Source organism: Hippocampus bargibanti, linkage group LG15 (assembly GCF_051943395.1).
Source record: "Hippocampus bargibanti isolate YZ-2025 linkage group LG15, ASM5194339v1, whole genome shotgun sequence".
Classification (NCBI taxonomy): Eukaryota; Metazoa; Chordata; class Actinopteri; order Syngnathiformes; family Syngnathidae; genus Hippocampus; species Hippocampus bargibanti.
This window is the reverse complement of record NC_142748.1, coordinates 307,678-329,031: the sequence shown is the minus strand read 5'-3', so window position 1 is coordinate 329,031 and position 21,354 is coordinate 307,678. Positions and strand designations below refer to the sequence as shown.

Genomic DNA, 21,354 nt, shown 5'->3' with positions numbered 1-21,354 from the left:
ACACCGAGATATTCCCCATATGTGCTATGCATTTTACTAATAATAAATAATAACAAAAATCATTCACAATTCGTTACACACCCTTTAATTGTAACAATAAACAACTTTTGAACCGACAAATGTCACCACTGTTCGCAAAAGACAGCCAGAAGATATTTCAATGTGCGGTGACTTCTGCAAACAGTCGTCTAACACTACCGTAAGTCTAACATGTTGAATCTTCTTTGTTTGATCAAGCCCAATCGCATTGGAAGTTGCCGTTGGCTTCTCTGCCGTTGACATTCGATGTTAAAAGGGGCCATCTAGAATTCTTTTTGAATTGAATGAGTAGAACGCCATCCAGTGTTTGGAAAAAAAAAATTGCAGCTGTCCAAACTACCAATCAAAATGAACATTCTAGATGGCAAAATCAAATGTGAAAAAAACAAAAGTGACGTCGGTTGTCCTTTAAGGTAATATTGACTCATGTACCTGTTTACCAGACGGCATATCTCGGTGTTTTTGTGTGTGTGACTGCATGAGTGGGTGAACCAGTCGACACAAGTCAAGATCCCATTTTTTTTAAAGTTACTTTATGAGACTTATTATCATCATTTAGTTATTTTTGGGAGAGTGGGGTAAATTTGACTTGAACAACACACTTTCCCCCCCCAAAGAGATTTCGGCATGAGAAAAGATGGCTTCGCTGGGACAGATTATCTTCTACATGTGAGCAAAAAAAATAATTTAACTATAGCAAAGTCACAGCATAATTAATATGCAAAATCCAAACGAAGTTGCTTTCCAGTTGTGAATGGCTGCTGAAAAACTTGGATTATAAATTTGGCTTAATCAAAATTTTGCATGTTATCTTTGTGTTGTAAAAATCGTATTAAATGTGTCTGTGTGTGTGTGTGTGTGTGTGTGCGTGTGTGTGCGCACAGCATGATCACACTTATTGTTGTCTTCTCAGCTCTCATCATCCTCATCTTGTCCTTGACATTCTCAAGTAAGTAATTCTTACGCTTCCTCACCAATACGTGGCTCCAGAGTAGGGGTTGGGAACCTTTTTGACTAAGAGAGCCATATAAGTTAAATATTTTGAAATGCTTTTCAGTGAGACATAACACACACACACACACACACACACACACACACACACACACACACACACACACACACACACACACACACGTGATAATACTAACCATTGAATATATGAATAGTGTTCAGTTCCTCGTGAGTGTTAAAAAAATGCAGCAAACGATCGGAATGAAAGTCAATTTGCCAGGTCATAGGCAAAGTTACTGCTAAGCTAGCCTGCAGATTGCTTATTAGCTTGCACGTTTGCTTTCTGCTGTCTCTCACAGAAGTATATTGATGCTAACGTTAGCATTGGGGCTTGTCAAAGTGCCACTTATATTCAACTGTTTCATTCATGGTATTGTTTAATTTCAAATCCTTCGACCCATTCAACCTGAAGTGTACGATACTTGTCAGGCTTATTTAAAAGGGGGCGTATACCTGTTTTGACATTAACGGCCACCAAGGTCAGGATCATCCAATCAAAATTGCTCTTTGAACATCGACAGCCACCAGTCAATATCATACAATCATACAATCAAAATTGCGCTTTCAGCCAACCTAGGTCAGTATCATCCAATCAAAATTGCGCTTACCGCCAACTGCCGCCCAGACAGGAAATGAACAACAAAAAAGCGAGAATATCTACAGTGAGACCTCAACTTACCAACACCTTATCTTACCAACTTTTTGTCTTAAGAACGTCAAATATATGAACATTAAACCTTATAATAAGCACTATTTTCATAATACACACCCACCACGGCTAGCGGAGTGATGTTCGGCGAAGGCACACGACCGAACAGCGCTCCAGCCGGCGCTACTTTGCACACCCCCTCTCATTGAATGCACACGTCGATTGCCTACTTGGAGCTTTTTGCTGATAATTTTACTATGATGGGACCGAAAAAAAACCACCACAGGCTCGTGTTCAGCCCAAGAAGACACAAAATAAAATCACTGTCGCTGAGAAGAAGGAGATAATTGAAAAACACGAACGAGGTGTGCGTTTGTGTGATTTAGTGGCCGAGCACGGCTATGCTAAGTCAACCATTGCTCCCATTCTCCGGAACAGAGAAGCCATCAAAGGTGCGTCTGTTGCAAAAGGTGTTTCCGTGCTCTCAAAGCGACAGTCTCGGGCAATCGAAGAAGTTGAAAAACTTCTGTTAATTTGGATTCACGAAAAGCAGCTATCCAGCGACAGCGTAAGTAAAGCTATTTTATGCGAGAAAGCACGGCTCATTCACGACGATATCGCCATGCGCCAATCTGAAATTTCTGCTCTTATTGAGGATTTTAAAGCCAGTAACGGATGGTTCGAGAACATCTGAGGGCAAGGAGGAAAAGGCAATGTTGGCAAAGAGGAATGATGTGCAGGCTTTTACCGAACAGTTCCATCCAGAAAAGACTGGCTATGACAATCATCAACATGATGAACGATAATGTGATGCCTCAGCTTCGTTAGACCTTACAAGTCAGAAAGCAACAGGTGTCAATTAAGAGGTTTTTAATCAGCAAAAATGATGAGGAGTCTCCAAAGAAAAAAGAAGAGAAGCCACACCAGAGGTTAAGTTACCAACAGTCCTTATGGAAGGTGACTCTCCTTCCATAAGCCATCAACGACCATCAAAACAGAAAATAAAACTTTATTTTACAGCACAGTTTATTTCTTTAAGTCCTTACAGTCCTCATGTAATGTGCCTCTTTGTGACTTTATGATACAATGCAGTGCATTTCTTTCATTACAATACAATACGTCTGTGTATTACAATACAATAGCACATTTATTATACATATAATAAGGTATGTTGTGTGTAGTTTTAAGGCTTATTTAGTTAAAAACTATATTTTATGGAAACCCGGGAACAGATTATTCCCATTTTAATGATTTTCTATGGGAATTTCTTTTGAGATACACACTTTTCGCCTTACACACTCTGTCTGGGAACCAATTAAGTTTGTAAGTTGAGGTCTCACTGTATTTAGTTTTATCGGCAAACCAGATGCAATCATCAAAAGAGCCATGTATGGCTCGCGAGCCATAGGTTCCCGACCCCTGCTTGAGAGCCTCTGCGGCTCTTTACGCCACCTTAAAAAATGTTTGAAATTTGAAAATGATGGTTGAGGTAAATACATTTTTTGTTTTAATATAGTTTATCTAAGAGGACAACCATGAAACAAACATTGTAAATCTTTTCCAATGTTATAAATATTTGTAGAATGAATTTTGCTTTTCATCAGTTCTGTCAATGAGAATTTGCGCCGCAGCTTGCATCATACATTTCTCTTAGCAAGGTGGAATGTTGGTCAGGTTGCTATTGTTAAAAAATGTTTTTTAAAATTAAATGCATTTAATGTACAATTCACCAAGGTTAACGCCGAATAAAAAGAATGTGGATAGCCGCAAATCGGTGTCCTGGTTAAGTATGGCTTCTTTCATTTCAGGCAGCTGTAAAACTTCTCCTTGCTTTGAGACAGTAATTCATGCTTTCGTCTCATCCCGGCTGGATTGCTGTAATCCATGTTGTTCTCAGCCAATACTCAATTAAGCATCAACGGCTGGCCCAGAATGCAGCAAAGCAGGTCTAGGATGTGTCCTTTTGTGTGCGGAGGGAAGTTTACAAATTGGTTGACGCCAAGGCAATCGAGTGAAGAGGTGAAGTCAATTGTTAGCGGAATGGTTGGATTGTCCATGTGCATGTTGAAGTCTCCCAGAATAATTATATTGGTGAGAGAGAGGAGAGGTGGATGAGAATAGTGCAAAATCCGTTTAAAAGGTGGGCGAGGACGAGTCTCTCTAGTGTCTCCACAGTTGAGACGTCGGCGCCACGGGTCAGTAGCTGTTAAGCTCTTTCAGGTGGGCGATCTTGGGCTCTAGGACCAGGCATGACGTTTTCCACAACTGTGGAACTATGCCCAGCTTCAGGCTCGGGTTGAACATGTGCTGGTCAATGACACACAGTTGGTCGGAGCAAGTCCTGAAGAGTCGGGAACTGACCTCAGTTGGTTCCTCACCTGCGTGGTTGTGACAGAAGGGCAGGAACCACCAGAGTGGTGGATGAGGGTGTGGCATCAGTTGAGAGGGCAGTTGTTTGTTGCTGGAAACTGATTGTGAGAGGCAGGGAGGGAAAGTCCACAGTGAGACTGGGTGCAGGTACAGGTAGAGTTGACGGTGGGGATTGGGCGACAGACGTCTGGTCAAACCGGTTGAAAAAGTGGTTTATTTCATCTGCCCAGTCCTTGTCATTCTCATTCATTGTCACTGGGCTTTTGTCGCCTGAAATGTTTTTCAGGCCCCTACAGACACCCGCGTTGGCTTGCAGCTGCTCCTCCATTTTCATCCTGTGGGCTGTTTTCCCCTCTGACCATTCTTCTCAGTTGGAACTGCACGACCTTCAGATCCTCTCTGCTCTCCCTGACATTAAAGCCCTTTTCTTTTCCTTCAGGAGGGCCTTCATCTCAGGGTTAATCTACGGTTTGTTGTTGGAAAAACACCGCACAGTCTTGGTGGGTACGATGTTTCTTTCGCAAATGTTTATATAACCCGTGATGGTGTCGGTGACTGAATTAATGTCGTCCCCTTGAATCTCAAATGTCTATGTTCTGTTGGTTTACGGATGTTGGTGCCTGTACCATCGGGCATCCAGGGGATGTCCTGTTCAATTCAACTATTCAATTCAAGAAGACTGTGTTTTACTCATGTATCACTTACTCGCTGCAGAGGTTGGCTGTCGGTAAAAGAGGAGCACACAAAGTGGCTTTATGAAACCTGTGCCCCATGCCGGCAGTAAAATCAGAAAATCAGAATCAGAAAACCTTTATTCGTCCCACAATGGGGAAATTTGCAGTCCACAGCAGCAATTGAAAGGGGATGGGGTGGGGGGTGAAAGGATAGAAAACAAGATATTCTAAGCTTAACAAAATAAAAATGTCAACTGTATGCTGTGCAAATGTAAATGTGCAAAACAGTTTCATAAAAAAACTGCACATAGTGCAAGTATCAAGAAAGGCATATTGATATATTGCATCAACCCAGATTTACAAGTGTCCAGTTTTTTTTTCCACATGTGATCATTGAGAATTGCAAAGAATTGCAAAGCCTGACAGCAGTCGGTAGGAACGAGCAGCGGTACCTCTCCTTCTTGCAGCGCGGGTGTAATAGTCTCTGGCTGAAGGAGCTCCCCAGTGCTGTCAGGGTGGGTAGGAGGGGCTGTCCATCATAGCTTTTAGTTTAGCTAGCGTCCGTCTGTTGCCCACTTCCTCCAGGGAGTCCAGCGAGCAGCCCAGGACAGAACTGGCCCTCTTGACAAAGCGCTCCAGTCTTTTCCTGTCCCGGGTGGTGATGCTGCCTGACCAGCAGACAATTCCATAGTGGATGGCTGAAGCCACCACAGAGTCATAGAAAGTCTTTAGGAGTGACCCCTGAACTCCAAAAGACCTCAGTTTCCTGTGTAGGAAGAGGCGACTCTGTCCCTTTTTGATTAGGGCATCCGTGTTTGTAGTCCAGTCCAGTTTATTGTTGAGAGTAACACCCAGGTACTTGTAGGAGGTCACCCTCTCAATGTCCGAACCCTGGATGTTCAACGGTGCAGGTGAGGATTGTTTCCTGCAGAAGTCCACCACCAGCTCCTTGGTTTTCCCGGTGTTGATCTGGAGGTGATTCTGCTGGCTCCAGTCCACAAAGTCCTTTGTCATTCCCCTGTACTCGTCTCCCTCTGTAATGAGGCCGACAATAGCTGAGTCGTCAGAGAACTTCTGAAGGTGGCAAGTTGGGGTGTTGTAGTTGAAGTCCGAGGTGTAGAGGGTGAACAGGAATGGAGCCAGGACTCTCACCTGCGGCGCTCCGGTGCTGCAGAGAAGCATGTCCGATTTAGAGTTCTTTACCCTCACGTACTGTGGTCTGTTTGTGAGGTAATCTGTAATCCAGGATGTGAGGTGATGGTCGACTCCGGCATGCCGCAGCTTGTCCCCCAGTAGATTTGGCTGGATGGTGTTGAAGGCACTGGAGAAATCAAAGAATGTGATCCTCACCGTGCTCCCAGCATTCTCCAGGTGCAGCAATGCCGAGTGGAGGAGGTAGATGATGGCATCCTCCACACCGATGCTGGGCTGGTAGGCAAACTGTAGCGGGTCCAGCGATGAGCTTGCCAGTGGTCGCAGGTGGGCGAGGACGAGTCTCTCCAGCGTCTTCATCAGGTGAGACGTCGGCGCCACCGGTCTGTAGCTGTTGAGCTCCTTTGGGTTGGCAATCTTGGGCACTGGGACCAGGCATGACGTTTTTCACAGCTGTGGAACTCTGCCCAGCTTCAGGCTCAGGTTGAACAAGTGCTGGACAATGACACACAGCTGGTCGGAGCAGGTCTTGGTCCGGACCTGCTGCCTTCCTCATTTCCATCCTCCTCAGTTGGTTCCTCACCTGCGCAGTTGTGACAGACAGGCAGGAACCAGGAGGTAGAGTGGCGGCTGAGGGTGTGGCGACGGTTAGGAGGGCAGTTGTTGGTTCCGGGAAGCTGGTGGTGAAAGGGGGCAGGGAGGATAAGGCCACAGTGAGAGTTGGTGCAGGTGCAGCTACAGGTGAAGTTGACGGTGGGCCGGGGGCGGCTGGCGTCTTGTCAAACCGATTGAAAAAGCGGTTGAGTTCATCTGCCCAATCCTTGTCTTTTTCGTTCAATGTCACTGGGCTTTTGTGGCCTGAGATGTTTTTCAGGCCCTTCTAGAGACCAGCGACATTGCTGGCTTGCAGCTGCTCCTCCATTTTCATCCTGTAGGCCTTCTTCCCCTCTCTGATCTTCCTCCTCAGTTGGATCTGCACAACCTTCAGTCCCTCTCTGTTGCCCGACACAAAAGCCCTTTTCTTTTCCTTCAGGAGGACTTTTATGTCGGGATTAATCCATGTTTTGTAAAACACCGCACAGTCATGGTTGAGTCATAACATTCCCGCAGTGCTTCTTCAGCTGCTGTGGACCATCTTCTGACCGTGCGGGTCACAGCTGGTTGCCTCTGGACAAGGGGTTTGTACACAGGCTGGAGATAAACCATATTGTGGTCTGCTCTTCCGAGAAGGGGCATCCTTTGCATTTGAATAGAATAAGTCCAATATGTTATTGTCTCTGGTGGCACAAGTTACGTACAGTGTGAATGTTGGGAGGGAGGATTTGATGGAAACGTGATTGAAGTCCCCTGAGACGATGAACAAGGCGTTGGGGGACTGGGTTTGCAGCTGGTTTACAACAGTCATGTGGGCATCAGAGGCAGCGCCGCCATTTGCCGTAGGGGGAATGTACGTCGTCACGGCTATGACGTATGAGAATTCCCGCGGCAGGTAATGTGGCCGGAGGCTAACGGCTAGCAGCTTGATGTCGCGAGTGCAGAGTTTTTCCTTGACCGTAATGTGCCCAGGGTTGCACCATTTGTCATTCACAAACACAGCAATCCCCCTCCTTTCTGGTTACCGCTGCCTTCATTTCTGTCCGCTCGTACGAGTTGGAAGCCCTCCAGCTCAGCGTGGGTGTCCGGAAAAAAGACACTCTTCTTGTGTTTGAGACTTTGTTCACATGGTCCGAACACACATCTCTGACCATCTTCTGACCGTGCGGGTCACAGCTGGTTGCCTGTGCACCAGGGGTTTGTACACAGGCTAGAGATACACCATATTGCGGTCTGCTCTTCCAAGAGGGGTCAAGGGGTAGAGTCGTCATCCTTAGCATTAGCATAAAACAAGTCCACGATCTTATAGTCTCTGGTAGCACAGGTTACATACTGTGTGAAGGTTGGGAGGGAGGACTGCAGGGAGACATGGTTGAAGTCCCCAGAGATGATGAGCAGGGCGTTGAGGGACCGGGTTTGCAGCCTGTTTACGACCGTCATCAGGGCATCAGCGGCCGCACCACCATTTGCTGTTGAGGGAATGTACGCCATCACAGCTATGGCGTGTGAGAATTCCCATGGAAGATAATGAGGCCAGAGGCTAATGGCCAGCAGCTCAATGTCACAACTTCAGAGTTTCTCTTTGATCGTGACGTGTCCAGGATTGCACCAAGATTGCCCGCATTCATGTCCGCATGTACGAGTTGGAATCCCTCCAACTCAGCCTGTGTGTCCGGAGTGATCGGCAACAGCGATTTCCATGACCAGCAGCAAACTGGTCTCCCGGTACACCGTCTGATGTTGCGTTAGCTCCACTAGCTCGTCCATCTTGTTCGGGAGTGATCTCACATTCCCCATAATGACAGACGGGAGGACATGTCAGTATTTTCTCCTCTTGCTGCAGTCTTTCCTGGCCCGACATCCCCGTTTTCTTCTCTGCAGTTCGTCGGGTATGTCTGATGCGGTGGCCTCTAGCCCGCTATTAGCTCGCCATGCTAGCAGCTGGTTTCGATTGTAAACATTGGGATTCAGTGTGCGAGTGGTTTCTCCATTCAGTCGAGGCAAAAAAATAAAATATAGCAGCTATGAGCAAACGTGACGATGCTCATCTCCTCCCCGTAGGTTTTGAAAATGAAAATACACAAAACACGACAGGAAAAATAAAATAATATAGTAAAATAGTAGAACAGAAAGGCATTAAAAATAGGGTTAGGAGCTATTGTAGAGGCAGCCATACATGGGGCACCATGATGTCATGAAAGAGAAACTGTTATCTCAAGTATCTTTGTTGCTGCCATCACATCAAGGCTCAGACCGCAGGCAATAATATTAGAAATGCATTTCATTTTTAAGCAACTTTCAAAACTCTCAAGGACACTTTGCAGTCACATGCTAAGTTTTTCTGCGGATTGTGGTGGTCTGGGCTCACCTCATCACTCCCAACATTTGTCCAGTCACACTGGATCAGATGATATGTTAATTTCTTCTTGTTTACGGGATTTACGAGGAGGCGTAACTAAACCACCTCTCGTTATCTTATTGTCTCTATTATCCTCATGGCTTTATTTTTTATGGGCTTCCTGACGAAGTCTTAAACTTTCAGGAGCTCCAATCGATTCATGTTGCTTTGTGATAAATTGCAGAAAAGACATGTTGTTGGATCTTTCTCCGACTTTATAGAGAAATAAAAGATCCTGTGTCTAAGGAGGGCCATAAGGAAATGGTCAGCTCGCCTCCTCAACAAGATCTTCAGGGACGTTGTGGCGAAAGGAAACGCCTCACTTCTGTTCAAGAAGGTGCGGCAGTGACGCGGACAAGTACACATGCTCACTCAACGACTTGGGAGGCAACAGGAAAGTCAATATCATCCTCAGAACCGCAGGTGGGAAAACTCAATATTACGGTGGCATTATGATTTTCATGATCAAACAGCAGAAACATTAAATTGCAAGGTGACACATTAAGGACAATAAATCACATTGAAAAAAAAATACTTTCTTCACAAGAACACATGCTTTAATGTTATTCATACGTTAGCCTTTCAAAAGCTAATTTTTATTTCTGCTCATGCAACACTCCTAATAGGTTTATTGTTCCGTACTTTGCAAACAGGGTCTGTAAAAATATAAATTAAAAGTTTCAGGGACATGGGTTACTTCAGTCTATCAGATCATCAAATTATCAGGTTACAGGGTGCATGCATGAAAGGGTTAAACACAATTTAGGGGATATACTTCATTTAAAAAATCCTATATTTATTTAAAAACCCCCAAAGCAATTTTTTTCATGGTGCGACTCTTTTTTCCAGGTACTCCGGTTTCCATGTTCTCCCAGTGCCTGCGTGGGTTTTCAGCGGGTCATTCTGTTTCCACCCATGTTACATGGCGGGTTAATACAACACTCAAAATCATGGGTACCCAAACTTTTTTGACTGTAGAACTACTTTTTGATGAACCAAAAAAGGAGTCCAAGATGGCGCCCGAGTAGGCATGCATATATATATATATATATATATATATATATATATAAACAATAGTGCTATTTCTCAAGTTGCTTTGAAGATGCTGGCTCGATAGTACTGCAGCTCTTTGATGCTCTCCCGGATGTCCTCCAAAGCTCTGAAAGAGAAAACCAAATCTGATTGGCTGTGCATTTTTGCAGCCCTGTTGCAATGGTGGTGCTTTGGAAATACATTTACATTTGGATTGGATTTGGTTTTTATTTGTGTTGCAGTGGAGAAATTTACATTTCACAGCAGCAAAGTTATGAAAGGAAGAGGAAAAGAAAGAAAGTAGAAAAACAAAATACATGAGCTGCAGGAAAGGCAGAAACTCGCGGCACCATCTTGAAGTCAACAGAACAAAAAACTAAATAACAAATAAAATGACAACACAAAGACACAGAGTCCTTCATTCTGAAGCACTTGCTGTACCCTCTCTTTTTTACAAGAAGCAGTCTAGATGAAAGAGGAGAGGATAAAAGCGTCATATATATATATATATATACACACACACACACATATATATATATATATATACACACACACACACACACATATACATATATATACACACACACACACACACACACACACACACATATATATACATATATATATATATATATATATATATATATATATATATATATATATATATATATATATATATACACAGTAAAGTCTCGTTATATCGATATTCAAGGGAGTCCGAAAAAATATCGATATAACCGGGACTATCGATATATCCGACCCTGTTTGCATGTAATTTTCTCCGTGCGTGCATAGAAATAGTATCGATATAACCGGGACTATCGATATAACGAGACTTTACTGTATATATATATATATATATATGAAAACTTCAGGGTGCCGGTGGAAAATGGACTACTGTTGGTCGAAGAAGCAGAGGAGGGAGGTGTGCCTGGAGGAAAAGAGAGAAATGGAACGCCAAGAGTATAGAACTAAGAGTTGGAACTTTGAATGTAGGCAAGGCTAGAAGCTTAGGGTCAGGGTTTAAGTTGTTCTATCATGGTGAAGACAGAAAGAGAAATGGAGTTGGGCTTATCTTAAAAGAGGAGTTTGTTAGGAATGTATTAGAAGTAAAGAGTATCAGATAGAATGAAGAGCCTGAAGCTAGAAATTGAAGGCGGGATGTTCAATGTTGTTTGTGGGTATGCCCCACAAGTAGGATGTGAGCTGCCGGAGAAGGAGACATTTTGGTTGGACTTTGATGAAATCATACAGAACATCCCGAGAAGTGAGAGGGTTGTAATTGGTGGAGACTTCAATGGACATGTTGGAGTAAACAAAGAAGATGAGGAGGTGATGGGCAGGTTTGGACTCCAGATGAGGAACGCTGAAGGACAGACGGTGGTTGACTTTGCTAAGAGAATGGAAATGGCTATTGTGAATACTTTCTTTCAGAAGAGACAGGAACATAGGGTGACCTATAAGAGTGGAGGCCGCAGTACACAGGTAGACTACATTTTGTGTCAACGGCGCCATCTAAAGGAAATCAGTGACTGCAAAGTAGTAGTTGGTGAGAGTGTAGCCAGACAGCATAGGTTGGTGGTGTGTAGGATGACGCTGGCAGTGAGGAAGATGAAGAAACCAAAGGCGGAAGTGAGGACAAAATGATGGAAGTTGAAAAAGGAAGAGTGTTGCATGATATTTAGGAAGGAGGTAAGACAAGCACTGGGTGGGCAAGAGGTCTTTCCAGATGACTGGCAAACTACAGCGAACATAATCAGAGACACGGGGCGGAAAGTACTTAATGTATCGAGTGGAAGAAAGGTAGATAAGGAGACTTGGTGGTGGAATGGGGAGGTGCAGGAGTGTATACAGAGAAAGAGGTTAGCAAAGAAGACGTGGGACACTGAGAGGACGGACGAGAGTAGACAGCAGTACAAGGAGATGCAGCGCACAGTTAAAGTAAAGGTGGGAAAGGCCAAACAAGAGGCCTATGATGACTTGTATGGTCGGCTGGACAGCAAGGAAGGTGAGACTGATCTTTACAGGCTGGCGAGACAGAGAGACAAAGATGAGAAGGACCTGCAGCAGGTTCGGGTGATTAAGGATAGAGATGGCAATGTATTAACAGGTGCCAGTAGTATGATGGCAAGATGGAAAGAGTACTTTGAAGAATTGATGAATGAGGAAAATGAGAAGGAAAAAAGAGTAGAAGACGTGACTGTTGTGGACCAAGACGTAGCAAGCATTAAGTGAGGAGGGCGCTGAAGAGGATGACGGCGGGAAAGGCACCTGGCCTGATGATTTGCCAATCGAGGTATGGAAGTGTCTTGGAGAGGTGGCGGTGGTGTTCCTGACCGGGTTATTCAACAAGATCTTAGATGGTGAACAGATGCCTGAAGAATGGAGACGAAGTGTACTCGTGCCCATTTTTAAGAACAAAGGAGATGTGCAGAGTTGTACTAACTACAGAGCTATAAAGTTGATGAGCCACACAATGAAACGATGGGAAAGAGTAGTTGAAGCTAGACTAAGAGCAGAAGTGAACATTGTATGTTTATGACAGATGCAGTGTTTGCTATAAGAATGCTGATAGAGAAGTACAGAGAAGGTCAGAAGGAATTGCATTGTGTCTTTGTAGATCTGGAGAAAGCGTATGACAGGGTGCCCAGAGAAGAGCTGTGGCATTGCATGAGGAAGAGTGACAGAAAAGTATGCAAGAGCGGTTCAAGACATGTATCATGACTGAAAGACAGTTGTGAGGTGTGCTGTCGGTGTGACGGACGAATTCAAGGTGGAGGTGGGACTCCACCAGGGAAGTGGTCTCTGGTAGAACACGCTGCACTAAAGGAAAGAGAGTGACTGTATCGGGATGAGGATCCCAAGCAGGAGCCCGAGAGGAAGACCGAAGAGGAGGTTTATGGATGTTGTCAAATAGGACTCTTCTCACACCAGGTGAGAGAAGAGGATGCACAAAACTGGGATAGATGGAGGACATTGATTCGCTGTGGCGACCCCTGAAGGGTAAAGCCGAAAGGAAAAGAAGAAGATTAATATTATTATAATGGATTTGTTACAGCAAGTGGATGTATAGTGTAACTGCAACCACTATTAAATGCTCCTTATAATGCAGTGCGCCCTATACAGATGACATCTGACTTACGACCAGCGCGACTTACGACCACCCGTATTCACTAGCACGACCGTCAGACCCTATTTTTTTATTTTAATTTTACGCCTGGCACCACAATGCGCTAGCAGCCGGCAACGGGTACGACAATTTTGGCCATCCAGTCAGGATCTTACTCTAGCACAGCAATCGACCGTATGATGGCACCGGAGGCGGGAGTGTCCACAGACGCCGGCAGCAGTGTGGCCAGACTAGAGCCGCGACGAGAACAGGGGGAGGGTGCCCCGACGCCGGCCGCGGACCAGTGATGCTCGGGATCACCGCGACAAAAATGCCGGGTCGGGCCTACAGACAGTTCGTTCTGCTTCGGGGCGAGGTGGCGAATCGGGCGATGTGGCAGGTCGGGCACGTCAGCACCGCAGACGGCCGCGCGTTGGCGCGGAGAGCGGAGTAAGAGGGCAACCGGGAGAACACCGGCCACCCGACCCCGGGGTGTCCGAATGAGATCATTTGCAAGTCATTTAGCCCCGAGTCTCTAGTCAACATTTTGAATGGATTTCAACTTACGACGATTTTGATTTCGGACCGTTTGGTTGGAACGGAACCCGGTCATGAGTCGGATGTTACCTGTACATGAAATCAGCTTTAAAATAGCCTATTCAATTGAAGACACGCCTTATAATTATCGTGCATAAAATAGCTAATTTATTTACAAATTTATGGCACCGCACAAGGATTGGATGACAACTGTAAGATTTGAATGACCTTACATTAATAAATCTTTACCTGTGACTTGCTTTCTTGCATGGCACCATCTCATATTCCACTGGAAACCACCTCCTGAATGTGTAACACATAAAAAAACAAACAGTCTTGTTGCACATCAAGCCATGCAAAAGACTTGTTTCCTAACAAATAACACTAATATAGAGATAAACTGTTCTGTGGGGTGGGCTAAAAAAAATTGACATGTTTATTGCAGATTTTGCCAAGCAAAAAAAAAAATTATCTTGAGTGTGGAATAGTATGTGCTTGTTTTGTTGATGTGTTTTATGTCTTGGTTTTGTAAAAATGTTGTAATGAAGGCTTTGGTAAATGGGCACATGGACTGATTGGGTTCGGTATCTCTAACAAGGTTAACCACTATAAGGCCAAGACCTGGCAAAAAGTTACAATGATTAGGGTAACTATGGCTCGAGAAACTACGGCTCGTGAGCCATATATGGCTCTTTTGATGATTGCATCCGGGCTGGTGCCGTCCAGTTTTTCAAATCTGAGACTCTTTCTTGTAGGTTTGCCAATGTTATGGTAACTGGATTCTGTCCAGGGAGGTTGCTCTGCTCCTCTTTCAGAGTCACCAGCCATTGTTATGTGCTGTTATGTGCTTTCAGCCGCTCTGCCCTCAAACTCTGGAACTCACTTCCTCCCAACATTCGTAACATCAATTCTCTTCCCACCTTCAAATCCCATCTCAAAACCCACCGATTTAAAAGCACATTTTCTGTGTAGCTCTTGTTTCTATTTATAACTGTATTCTATTGTATTGTATTTATGATTGTATTTTATTTATTACTGTATCTATGCTTGTCTGTGACTGTAAAGTGTCCTTGAGAGCTTTGAAAGGCGCTTGTGATAAAATGTATTACTATTATTATATTTCCGAGCCGCCTTGATCTTGGCCTCCAACCGTCTTTTCCATGGTGGGTAACAAATCTCATTGCTCTCACGGTAGCTTTTATAGGCAAGCATGTCTAGGATCACTGATGCTGAAGCGTATATCAGCTCATTGGTTTCCGTGATCGTTCCGGTTGGGATCGCCCTCAGTTCTGCATTCATAGTTTCTATGACTTTCAGGTGGTACTTCACATAACCGTTGTAATCGGTTTCTTGGTTGCCCAATTTTCATTCTTGTATATCTCTCTATATATATATATATATATATATATATATATATATATATATATATACACACACACACACAGTGGTACCTCGGTTCTCGAACGCCTCACAGTTCGAACAAATCGGTGTTCGAACAAAATATTTGAGATATTCTTGCTTCGGCGTTTGAACATCAATCGGTGTTCGAACGCCAATACGACGCGTGAGTGCGTATGCGAGGGTGGGGTGTTGAGCGGCGCACGGGTGCATCGCTCTCTCCGTGACCAACTGTTGTCGCTTGCGGGCGTGTAACGTTTGCGTCGTGTTGCCTGCTTAACACTACGAGGACTCCACTTTCTCAGCGGCTTTCAAAACTCTGAAGTACACTTTTGAGTCAGGGTGTAGTCCGAAGGACATCCCTGGTCTATATCTTCGGTGCAACTTCATTACCAAGTTGTGCATGTTATGCATTGAGAAGGTGTGCAGAAGACAATCAAGCATATTTCAGTTCAACGGACACCAACACCATATAGAGATTTTTTTACGTCAATAATAGCCTAAAATCTGTTGGCAATGAGAATAAGGCAATCACGGTCCTACAAGACCCTGTGTGCTGATTTAGGAACAGACCGCTGGCCCCCGGTCAATTGAGGTTGATGTATGGGGCACCCCTGCCTCAAAATCAGAGGTAATTCTCTGACTAGTTTTGCACTTTGCGCCTGTGTTTGCGGCTCACGAGCTGCACGTTGGACACCCCTGCTTTGAGTAGGACTCCCTTCACTCATGATTGATGGGACCCTTCCCCAGGAATTTTCTGGAAGTGGTCATTTGAAAACGTAAACTTTGGGAGAGATTGCATGTCGCTATTCGAAAACAATTTAATAAAGCATGCTCATTATCAAAGCAAAAACATCTGACCTGCAAAGCTCCTTAATGGTACTGACATCAATTATTCTGTAGTGGAGGTGATTCATGAACTGCGGCATATATTTGTCCAGAAATCTTTTGTCTGCATGCACAGAATTTCCTGCACAGAAAAGGGACACTGGAGCATTATTGTCAGAGGTCAATAGATGACAGAACCCCACAGCTACAAATAAACAGAATCAAAACAAACAAACAAAAAAGGAGCAAACTCACCTGCTAGGGGACATTTTCCAGGTGGAGTGTGTTGTCTGACAAAGGAAAGAAATTCATACTCTGCTTGTTCCAGGGTGGTTTTACTTTGCCGTACTGCCTCGGTCAATCCTGACTGAAAAAAATACGACTTATGCAATTTGAACATTAAATATCTTAAGTTTGCGGTGTATGAATTAGTTGTTTGTCAATGTTTTTCGAGCCACGGCACATTTCTATCATTCACACCACGACCTGAACATTTCAACAAAAGCTGATTTTATTAATTGTAATATTTTTCCTCTTATTGTTTTTTTAACAATGAAAAATAATGCAATACAGGTAACTTCCGAGTTACGACGGTGCGACATACGACCACCCGTACTTACGACCACGACCGCCAGACCCTTTTTTTCCAGAGGCCAGGCACCGCAACGCCCTCGCAGCCCAATTTTGGCCAGCCAGTATCTCACTGTCGCACAGCAATTGACGGTGTGATGTCACCGGGGGGGACATCACACCGGTGACGTCACACATGATATTTCTATTCAAATGCATATTTTTGAACACAGTCATAAAAATGACTTAAAGTGTCCAAAATCTGCAAAAAAATGAGCTGCGAATTGGGCATTTTCAGAAAGTCCTCTTCTGACGCTCAGTGTCGTCACGTACGGACTCATCACCAACTCAAAAACAAGACTTCCTGAATATTCACAGTGAGTCTTAAAACGTAAAATATCACTATATGCGGTGGAATCTTATTAAAATACGCTCAGTAGGAGTCATTTGAAGCCATTTTACAAATTATGGACACAACTTGTTGTCCTTTAAGTGTCTGTTTTATGTGTTGTTTATTATCTGAAGCAAATTCAGTGTTGAATATTTATATTGCTGTGTGCTGGGGTAATTCGCGAATTACCCCAACACTCTGAAAATAGTTTTTACTGTTTTTGATAAATTAACAATAGCACTTTCGAAAGATCTGATGTTCCATTTTATTTTGATTTTGTCATTTTTTTTGGAGATTTTCAAAAACATGCCATCCCAGCTGTCTTCGGGCAGAAGATGGGGGACACGTGAATCATTTGCCAGCCAAACGCAGGTCACTAAATAATAAATAAAATAGTAATAGCAGAAAGTCAATGGCTGGGTGTCCAAAAGTTTTATATATTTATATATTTGGAAAACTTTTTGTTCATTCATTGAAGCTGCACCTTGTAGTCTGGTGTGCCTTATACGTACAGTGGTACCTCGGTTCTCGAACGCCTCACAGTTCGAACAAAATATTCGAGATATTCTTGCTTCGGCGTTCGAACACCGCCAATACGACGCGTGAGTGCGTACGCGAGGGTGGGGTGCTGAGCGGCGTACGGGTGTATTGCTCTCTCCGTGAGCAAATGTTGTCACCCCCCTCCCCGCTGTCAACTCGCAAGTGACAGGAGCAAAGAGATGGTTTCGGTGTTTGAAAAAAAAAAGGTCCTGGAACGAATTATGGTGGAGAACCGAGGTAGCACTGTATATGGAAAAGGGTTGAAAAAGCACCATTCATTCATTGGAGGTGTGCCTTAAACTCTGGTGCGTGCGCCTTATCTATCGGAAAATACGGTGATACATTTAAAATAAAAATGGGGAGTTCTTTGGAATTTTAAATGAGACTAAAATAGAGACAGTACTAATATTAATCTCAACTCATCTGTATTTCCTGTAAATAGGAGCTGTCACAAAGAATTGAACTTTAGCAGCTTCAGGAAACTTGAGCTTCTAGTTTGCCCGAGACACAAACTAACAAACTTTTTTTTTTTTTAGCAGCAAACTTGATTTGAACCAGTTTTGGCTTCACTACTGTTTGGATATCCGCAGGGTCCTTGGCACCCGACTGTGGATTTTTGTCTCTCGTGGGTGGTCCTGGTCCTCATTAACCGCAAAAAAAATGAGGGATGAATGTAGAAACAAAGTCTTGTCTTCTTGGTGGAGAAATTGCAATTCAATCTTTTCCTCAAATTATTCGGTGCTCGTCTATGGTCAGTCATACATATAAAGTAGTACAACTTTGTAGATGTTTACTGCTGAGACAACACCACAAAGCAAAACATACCGTATTGTATAAGACGACCTTGATTATAGGACGACACCCTCAAGGTTGAAAAAAGACCAAATTAATTTTTGAAGAAAATAATTACAGTACACCTGAAACAAATGATTATAACAATATATTTCTGAGAAAAAGAATGTTATTTTTACTCATTCAAATCTTAATGTCCTAAACATTTAAATATGTAAACTCAAGTGCAATGTCATTCGTAAATGAATAGCTTGTGGTTTTTGAAATGCAAACAAACCAATCTATTAGGATAAACAAAGTGCAAAACTGCAAAAACTGGATTCACCGTCAAAGTGAAGTCGAACAAGTTCTTTGAAGCGGCCGCTCTGAGACCCACAGAAAGGCTTGTCTCTTGACTGTCAGCATTTTTAGCTGATCTTTTTGAGCTCTCCATCTCCGAACATAACATTCTGTGACACCATAGTTCACAACCGTTTTGCAATTGTTTGAAGACTGCCTCATGTATCACTACCCTCTTGAGGTTAACTCATAACTTCTCCTCAGTTGCTCGTTAACCTGGCTGATCTTTGAACCACTTCTCTCCAGATTGTTGCTACGTTTCCCCAATTTCTGTTATCTCTTCTATTTTTTTCCTTCTTTGTGCCATCACTTTTTATTTTTACCCTTGGTGACAGGATTCACTTTGGCCTGAGTCAAGTTCAGCATGTTTCAATATCTGGCGCCATCTAGGGGCCTGATTGGGTATAATGTCTAGGCCTCGAATATAAGAGGCCCCCCACTTTTTAATAATCATAATACATTTTATTTTAAGTGTCTTTCAAAGCTCTCAAGGACATTTTACAGTCACAGACAAGTATAGGTACTATATTAAATAAAATACAATTATAAATAGAAACACGAGAAGGAGCTACACAGAAAATGCAATTTTAAATAGGTGAAGTTTGAGATGGGATTTGAAGGTGGGAAGAGAACATTTTTCCGTCTTATTTCAATGCAAAAAACACAGTCTTATATTTGAGTCAATAGGGTTATACAATACCTTGCCGTGATGCTCTGTGCACCACTCTGACATGGATTCCAGTATTTCATTGGACTGGGCTATGATCAAATTGGGCCCCTGCCAAGAGAAGATACAGTATCTGAGTATCAATTGGAAGATAATTATAGAAGTGAAAATATTAATAGGGTAAAAAAAAATAAAGTACTTCAGCCAAAATGTTCAAGTTGGAGTCTGTAATTATGCATGCCATTTCCATTATCTTGTCACTTTCAATGTCCAAGCCTGTCATCTGTAAAGTAAAAAGACAGCATATGTGCAACATGCGTGATTACATCCAAATATCAGATGATATGCATAATCCATCTTCCAGGTCGAGCACATGTCTTTCTCCAGATGGGCACCGGTGGCACCACAATGGCGACACAACTGATAAAAAGTGTGTGTGTGTGTGTTTGGGGCGGGGGGGGGTTGCTGTCATTAACATTAAGGTGTGTTTTCATACAGTACTATGAAGTACTATGAGTGACTATATCGAGAGAAGGACTCTGACGCTTGAACTGCCAGGCAGGAGACAGAGAGGAAGACCAAAGAGGAGGTTTATGGATGTGGTCAAAGAGGACGTGAAGGTAGCTGGTGTGAGAGAAGAGGATGCACAAAATCGGGTTAGATGGAGGACACCAATTCGCCGCGGCGACCCCTGAAGGGAAAAGCCAAAAGGAAAAGAAGAAGACAGTACTATGAAGTACTATTTTTCTCATCATTGAGATTTTTCATTTCTTTCATGATTTGAGGTAGGAGTACAATATGGCAAATGTAAATTTCATGAATTTGTGAGGCTTTCCAGCCAACTGGTTTGCACCTGGCTTTGATAAGTACCATTACTTCGAATAAATGTTAATGTATGGCAGATTTTTTTCTTCAACATTTATGATAAAAAGAACACACTTTATCTTCAAATGAAGGTATGTAATTCAAATTTTGAAGACTGTTTAATCCACTTGGTGCTCTTTGCCTGATGTCAAACTCCGGTGCCGGAGGGCCATCTTCCTGTATGTTTTCCAAGGCTCCTTGTTCCAACACATCTGAATCAAATGATCAGATCATCAGCGAGCTCTGCGGAAGCCTGACATTCAACCTGTTCATTTTAATCAGGTGGGTTGTAACAGGGAGACTTTGAAAACATGCAAGATGGGGCCTTGAAAGACTACAGTTTGACATCTGTGTATTAAAGCATCACATTAATGATCTTCGTGTAACTGTTTGGAAAAGGTCATTTGACGACAGTTCGGTCTTTCTTTCGCCCTGGAAATGTTTACTTGATGCAGCTCACGTCCCACTACCCTGCGAGACTATACACAATAATAACAAATGATGCTAAGTAACGTGTGCAAATGTTCCCCTGATACGTCCAAGTACAGACGGTATGATTCGGAATCTCTGGCATTAACGTCCACAGACACATGAAATGCTAACAATGCATATCCTGTTAAATAGCATAATGCCACTTGCAGAATCAGCAGCGGTTTTCTACTTCACTGGTCTACGAGGAGTTGACTGAAGACACTGTTCTGACTTGCCTCAAGATCGACCCACACTATATTTTGAGACAATGTGGCGTCCATCTTCTTGCTGCAACAACCAACGAATTGGAAACCCGATATTTAAAACCGTTGCTAAAACTTGTTGAAGAAACATACAATGCAATCTTAACACGAAATTTAAGTTTCTCTATTTGTTTGGAAGCACGATCGGTGGCGCCTGAAAGATGATGGAAGCGCATGCGTAAAAGTTGGGCTATTTTGGCTCAGCAACTACGGCAAACACATGATGCCAAAATATCTGTAACTAAAGAAACGCAGACGTCGACGGGATGTCTTGACGCCGAAACTCTCGCAATGCTCGTGTTGGAGATTCCAGGATTCGCACTGTTCTCGTTCCATGTTTATATCACTTTTCCGGGTACCCAACGTCACATCAATTACGACATCAAGTAACAAAGGCCCACAGTCATAATAATCTTCTTCTTTTCCTTTCGGCTTTCCTCCTCAGGGGTCGCCACAGCGAATCAATGTCCTCCATCTATCCCGGTTTTGTGCATCCTCTTCTCTCACACCAGCTACCTTCATGTTCTCTTTGACCACATCCATAAACCTCCTCTTCGGTCTTCCTCTCGGTCTCCTGCCTGGCAGTTCAAGGCTCAACATCCTTCTCCCGATATCGTCACTCTCTCTCCTCTGGACATGTCCAAACCATCTCAGTCTGACTTTGTC

General features: G+C 43.4%; 1 protein-coding gene and 1 long non-coding RNA gene across 2 annotated transcripts; one reads left to right on the top strand and one right to left on the bottom strand.

The window, feature by feature from the left end:
- Positions 1-503: 503 nt before the first annotated feature.
- Positions 504-9,875, top strand: LOC148887022 (uncharacterized). Its single transcript, XR_016117612.1, has 4 exons — positions 504-708; positions 924-988; positions 9,109-9,310; positions 9,737-9,875. It is a non-coding gene; the product is annotated as an uncharacterized LOC148887022 (long non-coding RNA).
- A 46-nt stretch (positions 9,876-9,921) lies between these two features.
- On the bottom strand, positions 9,922-20,737 carry rexo2 (RNA exonuclease 2). Its single transcript, XM_089015839.1, has 7 exons — positions 20,662-20,737; positions 19,290-19,373; positions 19,124-19,201; positions 16,047-16,158; positions 15,825-15,933; positions 13,815-13,868; positions 9,922-10,046 (listed from the first exon to the last, which is right to left on the bottom strand). The coding sequence occupies exons 1-7, from the start codon at positions 20,704-20,706 to the stop codon at positions 9,974-9,976; spliced, it is 555 nt and encodes a 184-aa protein (XP_088871965.1). The 5' UTR covers positions 20,707-20,737; the 3' UTR covers positions 9,922-9,973.
- Between the last annotated feature and the right edge of the window lie 617 nt (positions 20,738-21,354).

Excerpts from the sequence above, each read along its gene's own strand:
- rexo2 (XM_089015839.1), bottom strand. The coding sequence starts at position 20,706 with ATGGACGCCACATTGTCTCAAAATATAGTGTGGGTCGATCTTGAG. Across the intron at positions 15,934-16,046 it reads TGGAAAATGTCCCCTAGCAG|GAAATTCTGTGCATGCAGAC; the intron begins GTGAGTTTGCTC and ends TTTTCTGTGCAG. Across the intron at positions 13,869-15,824 it reads ACCATTAAGGAGCTTTGCAG|GAGGTGGTTTCCAGTGGAAT; the intron begins GTCAGATGTTTT and ends TTACACATTCAG.